This window comes from Adiantum capillus-veneris, chromosome 25 (assembly GCF_014529385.1).
Source record: "Adiantum capillus-veneris isolate H3 chromosome 25, ASM1452938v2, whole genome shotgun sequence".
Lineage (NCBI taxonomy): Eukaryota > Viridiplantae > Streptophyta > Polypodiopsida > Polypodiales > Pteridaceae > Adiantum > Adiantum capillus-veneris.
Genome location: NC_140955.1, coordinates 136,719,054 through 136,725,571, shown reverse-complemented (window position 1 = coordinate 136,725,571; position 6,518 = coordinate 136,719,054). Strand labels below are relative to the sequence as shown.

General features: G+C 39.3%; 2 protein-coding genes and 1 pseudogene across 2 annotated transcripts; all 3 read left to right on the top strand.

Annotated features, from left to right (window-relative positions):
- Window positions 1–218: 218 nt before the first annotated feature.
- LOC147425713 (uncharacterized) lies at window positions 219–1,800 on the top strand. The gene is made up of 3 exons (XM_086500105.1): window positions 219–1,441; window positions 1,535–1,673; window positions 1,747–1,800. The coding sequence occupies exons 1-3, from the start codon at window positions 219–221 to the stop codon at window positions 1,798–1,800; spliced, it is 1,416 nt and encodes a 471-aa protein (XP_086356231.1).
- A 20-nt stretch (window positions 1,801–1,820) lies between these two features.
- Window positions 1,821–3,668, top strand: LOC147425712 (uncharacterized; annotated as a pseudogene).
- Window positions 3,669–3,788: 120 nt separating this feature from the next.
- Window positions 3,789–6,282, top strand: LOC147425711 (uncharacterized). The gene is made up of 3 exons (XM_086500104.1): window positions 3,789–4,365; window positions 4,483–4,682; window positions 5,317–6,282. The coding sequence occupies exons 1-3, from the start codon at window positions 3,789–3,791 to the stop codon at window positions 6,280–6,282; spliced, it is 1,743 nt and encodes a 580-aa protein (XP_086356230.1).
- The last annotated feature ends 236 nt before the right edge of the window (window positions 6,283–6,518 follow it).

Below are 6,518 nucleotides of genomic sequence, written 5' to 3'. Positions count from 1 at the left end.
ACGCGTTACTTTTAGAACAAGTACGAGGATCGGAGTACTTATTGAGGGATTAAGAGAAGGTAGATTAGTGGGCCAACACACCAGAGAGAGAAATAGTTGACCAACCGTTTAGTTTAGACCAGTGCCAAGACTTGGGGTTGAGAAATTTATTTGCTTTACCCAGACCACGAGTACTCAAATTTTGGGAGGACCCACTCTTTGAAAATTCGTTAGAACAAATGGCAGTGCCTGTAGCACGAGCTACGATACGATTGGAAGACTTTACACAGTTTGCAAGACTTTGGGATGAAGACCCGGATGCTCATCTTCAAAAATTTGAAGTAACATGTGTAGCAAACAAAATTGTGGATAATGATCAAAAACTACATATTTTTCCAGCTACATTTAAGGATGAAGCTGCCAGTTGGTATGGTAATGTACCAACAGCAAATAGGGCTACTTACCCTGAGCTGACAACAACATTTTTAGCAAAGTTTCGCCGTCAGGGATTCCAAGATAGACTCGCTCAACAATTAGACTATCTTCTGCAGGGGATCAATGAAAGCATTGATCATTACATCCAAAGGATAGAGACAATAGTAAGAAAGATGGGAAATACGGCACCCAATGAGGATACTCAAAAGCGTAGGCTTGTAGATGGCTTGCGAGATCAGAACGCTCAACAATATGTGAGTTTAAGAAGACCGGCAGACTTAACAGCTACTAAACAAGAAGCTAGAAATTGGGAAGAGGTGCAATTAAGCCAACAGAGGAGAAGAGAATTGTTTAGTGGACCTAGTATGGTTACTTCTCCCACTATACCGATTCCACGAACTCAAGAGCCTGTATCTGGTTATGGAGGTACACCACCACAAGTGGTGGTAAATACAAATCAAACTCCTTATACTCCAAATCCATATATGACAGCTCCAACATACATGCTGCAGACTGGTACACCACCACCACCAGCTCTCACAAAAGAGAGGGTAGTCCAATTAATGACAGTCACAGTTGGAAAATTAAAAGAAGAAATTTTGAGTGCTTTAAGACCTCAAATGAAAGAATTATATGTTATAGCTCAACAAGCAACAAGCCCGTCTATGAGTGCACCTCCAATGAGATCCAATGTGTGGTGTGGGAAGTGCAACGGTTACGGCCATTTGGCAACTGAATGTCCAACTGCATCAAGGGTAGTGCCAGACCAAGTACGTACACTGTTTTGTACCTTTTGTCTAAAAAAAAATCATGTGGAAGACAATTGCTTTGTAAAGCAAGCTTATGAACGCCGACAAGCAAAGGCTATGCAAACTAATTATAACTTTATGGATAGGAGCAATATGACTTACGAGATAGGTCCACCACCTCAACTTTTTATGCAAAGGGGCTTGCCTGAAACATATCAACAACAATTACAACAAGAAAGGCAAGGGTTACCCATAGAGGGGATACCACCTACGCCAAGGTTACAAGGACGAATGAGGAGAAATTCTTCGTATAGAACTCCATTTCTCCGGAATAATTTTTGATACACTAACCCAAATATGGGGCCAACTAGCCCTGTGGTATGCTATAATTGTCAACAGGAAGGGCATATAGCTCCCTATTGCCCTAATCCTCGAAAAAATCAAGATTATATATCCTTATGTCGCATATGTAGCGAGGAGGGTCATTATGAAGATGTATGCCCAAAACGGGTAACTTCATTGCAAAATGACAAAGGGAAACAGAAGGTCGATGAGGGTCCTAGTACTTCTGCCAATTTAGTAGAGGTTGAACAAGTGCAAGATGCATTCCCTCGTAAACAGAAAGCAAGGAGAGTAACTTTTGCTAAAGAACCTGTGATGGTTGGGGTAGTTAGTCGATCTCAAAAGATGGACCATGATAAAGGGTTTATTGTCCCGAAAGCGAATAAGAAAGTTGATAACTCTTCTATAAAAGAGTTTGTAGAATCTCCTGAAGAAGCATCGGAGGATCATTCTACGGATGATTCACCGATTGCTTTTAAGCTACAAGAAAAGGAAGAAATTAAAAAAGGTATAGCACCTTTTCCAGAAAGATTACAAACATCTATAGTTCACAGAAAGAGTGTACCAGATACCTTTAATTTATGGGAGTCTATGAAAGATTGTAAAATATCATTGGACTTGACCACTTTAGTAGAGATATCTCCTCTTTGTAAGAAGCAATTATATCATAAGCTCATACATAGGAGAGGGAAGAGAAGAAGCTCTAAAATGATAGAGCCAATTAAAGAAAAAGGAGTTCAAGTAGTAGATATGTTTATGGATCTTGAAGCGCATACTATTTCCTTGGAAATAGGAAGCCATAGTGTGACGGGAGTGCAATTAGATGGTGGAGCAGCAGTCAGTTTAATGACTGAGAAAACTATGGGGGAGTTGGGATTGAAACAAGTCGAAACTACGAACATTATTCTACGCTTGGCTGATCAACGACGTGTAAAACCCTTAGGGATTTTACAAGGGATCAAGACCATAGTGGTAGGACTAGAATTTCATGTGAGCTATTTGATAGTCCGACCACATTCGTATGGAGCCTCTTTCCCAATATTGTTAGGAAGACCTTGGCTTGTTCAAGCTAGGTGTGTGCAAAGTTGGCACAAAGGAGTGATCACTATTGGTCCTCGCGATGATAGAGTAGAATTGCGAGTTGTCTCTAAAGAATTTTTGAGGGAGTATAAAAGATCGACTGTGTCAGAAACAGAAGACAACACAGATTATAGCGGCGATACATCAAAGGAGGAAGAAGCAATTAAACAACGCTTCTCATTAGATACGGATAAATATTCTTGATTTCTGCACAATGGTTACCATATGCGGATAGAGGATGATTCCATTGGGACAATCTCCACATCAGAGAGTGTTGGTAATTATGCCCGTCACCTAGGAATGGGTGAATATGAAGTTCATTATTCTTCGGGTTATGATTCTGATAAGGACATTGCACAATGGATGTCCACCTCAGATGAGTGTTTGGCAAATTGTTTTAATATATCTCTGGAGGATAAGTCTGAAGGACAGTCCAGTGCATTAGTAGAAGTAAATGCTATCTGGGAACAATTATTAAAAGAGCGCGAGTTAGCAGATGAAGCTATGGCTCAAGTGCTACAAAAAATAGCCCGACTAGAAAGAGAAAAAGGCCAAGCTATTTTAGAGGCTAAGCATAGCAAAGAATTATTGAGGCAATGGGAAGATTATTATGAACAGGAAGGTATGGAAGAACAGCCAGAGGAATATGGAACCACTGATGTCTCAGAATTCCAGACTGAGAATTCTTCCATGTTTGAAGTAACACTGGATACCTATATGGTAAATATAGAGGGCTTGTCAACAAAGAGTTATGAAACTGCGATTGTACCCTATTGTGGGACACAATCGGTGGCTGTTATAAGTGATACGGAGACTAAAAAGGAAGAGTCTGAATCTCTTATAAATAAACACAATTTACTTGAAAATGTTGTTTATAAGGAGGACAAACATCCTCTAATCAAGGCTATGCCACGAACACAATCTTCCTTTGTATTATCCAAAGATAATTCAACTGTTCAATGGGAAGTGTCAGAAGGAAAATTTTTGACATTGGGAAGCCAATTAAAAGGAGAAGTGTTGGAGAGTTTCAAAGAAGTACTTACAAAGTATCAACACGCTTTTGCATGGTCGTATAGAGACTAACGAGGAGTCAAGCCTGAGCTATGTCAACACTATATTGATTTAGAACATGGGGCTCGATCTATTTGTCAACGTCAACGTCGAACCAATCCTGTTTATGCTAAATTGGTTAAGGCAGAAATAATGAAACTCTTGGAGGTGGGATTTATCTATGCGGTCGCTTATAGTGATTGGGTTTCCCCAATTGTGGTAGTACCCAAGAAAAATAAGAAAATCTGTATCTGTGTGGACTATAGAAAACTCAATGGGAAAACTAAGAAAGATCATTTCCCTTTGCCCTTTACCGATCAAGTTTTAGATCGTGTTGCCGGGTATGTCCTTTATTCCTTTATGGATGGGTTTAGTGGCTATAATCAGATTCAAATACATGAAGATGATCAGTCAAAAACTACTTTTACTACTGAATGGGGAACATTTGCTTATCGGGTTATGCCATTTGGGCGATGTAATGCCCTGGCCACATTCCAACGTGTTATGATTGCAGCTTATCAGGATTTTCTACAAAAGTGGATGGAGATTTTCTTAGATGATTTTTCAGTGCAAGGAACTGAGGAGGATATGCCTGAAAAAATGGCCTTAGTGTTTGAACGTAGCATTGAAATGGGCATTTCTTTAAACCCTGAGAAGTGTGTCTTTGGGATAACCAAAGGGATACTATCGGGGCATGTTGTCTCTCAGGATGGCATTACGGTAGATGAGAGTAAGGTTAGTAAAATCAAAGATTTGCCAGTACCTTAGAATATTCGTCAACTGCGAGGATTTCTAGGGCATGCAAATTACTATAGGAGGTTCATTTTGAACTTTGCTTCAATTGTAGGTCCTCTGACAAATTTACTGAAAAAGGATATGGGTTATGTGTGGACTGACAGATGTCAAGTTGCATTTGAGGACATTAAAGACCGGTTGATTAAAGCGCCAATTCTAGTGAGTCCTGATTGGACAAAAGAATTTCATATCCATGCTGATGCATCACATACAACAGTTGGGGCTGTATTATGTCAAGCTGATGATAAGAAGGTTGATCATCCAATCTATTATGCTAGCAGGGTCTTAAGTTACCCTGAGCATAATTACACTACGACCGAAAAAGAATGCCTATCTATGGTTTTCTCTGTCGATAAATTTCGACATTATCTATTGGGAAATCATTTTGTATTTTATGTGGATCATGCTGCATTGAAATAATTGTTAAATAAACCAGAGATTTCTAGGAGAGTGATCCGATGGATGTTACTTTTACAAGAATTTGACTTTGAGGTAGTTGTACGACCAGGCAAGTCGCATATGTTAGCTGACCATCTTTCTAGATTACTCACTGATGATACAGAGAGGGGAGTTGATGATGACTTACCCGATGCCAACCTATTTTTGGTCGAAAGTGAGCTACCTTGGTATGCCGATATAGCTAACTTCCTTAGCACATCTGAATATCCTCATAAAGCGACTAAGCATGAAAAGAAGAAACTACTTCTTTAAGCCCGTCATTATTCATTAATGGGGGGTTTCTTATATCGCTATTTTCATCGTGAACAAATCTATAGACGATGCTTAAGAGAGGATGAGATTTATCAAATTTTAAAGGCATTACATGATGAGCCTTGTGGAGGCCATTTTGCACGGGAATTGACTGCAAGAAAAGTATTGATGGCAGGATATTGGTGGCCGACTGTTTATAAGGACTCCTTTACAACATTGTAAAAAGTGTGGCACTCAATATGCAACTCCGTTAACACCAATACTAGCTTTGAAACCATTTGAGAAATGGGGAATAGATTTTGTAGGACCTATAGATCCTCCATCCCGATATCGTTCTAATCGATATATTTTGGTCTGCACAGACTATGTTACCAAGTGGGTTGAAGCTAAACCTCTGAAAACTGATAGAGCCTTAGATGTGGCTAAGTTCCTCTATGAGGATATCATTACAAGATTTGGTTGTCCATTAGAGCTGGTTAGCGATCGAGGATCTCATTTCCTCAATGACACTATTAGGGAATTGACCGAGCTCTATAAAATTAAACATCGAAAGTCTACACATTATTATCCACGTGCAAATGGGCAAGTGGAAGTTACCAACAGAATTCTGGGTAACATTTTAACAAAAATGGTAGCCGATAATCGCCGTGATTGGGATGAACGATTACTAGAAGCATTATGGGCTTATCGCACCACTTTTAAGGTAACAACACAAAATACACCCTTCACTTTAGTTTATGGTGTTGAAGCCATATTCCCAATCAAAAAGGAGATTCCAAACTTAAGGGTTGCTTTATCTACTAGACTTGGTGAGGAGGAATCTTTAAAAGATAGGCTGTTTACCTTGACTAAACTCGACGAGATGCGCTTGCTAGCCTTACAAAGTCTCGAGGCTATGCAAAAGCGACGTAAAGCTTGGCATGATCGCCATATTAAAGTTCGGAAATTTAAAAAAGATGATAAGGTGTTAATTTATGATAGCCGTTACTATAAATTTCCTGGGAAACTGCAGATACGATGGCTAGGCTATTTTAGCATACTTCGGACCTTCACTAATGGGTCCTTGTTAGTTCAGGACATTGACAAAGCTTTAGATCCTTTTAAAGTCAATGGTCTGAGAGTGAAACATTATTTCACTTAGTTTTCTATTAAAAAAGGAAAAAAAATGACATAAGGGTAAAACCATTTTTTTAAGAAAAGAAGGGGGTTGTAGTTGTAGTAGCAGTTTGTTTATTTCATACTTGTTTTGGAATGAGTGTTAACAAGGGTTATTCTATGGCAAGGATTATCGCCTCGTCCACCACCACACCCATTCCAGTCCATCTACTTGGTGAGTCATGGAAACATCTCTAGACTATTTGTTTGCTGTGTTTAGAC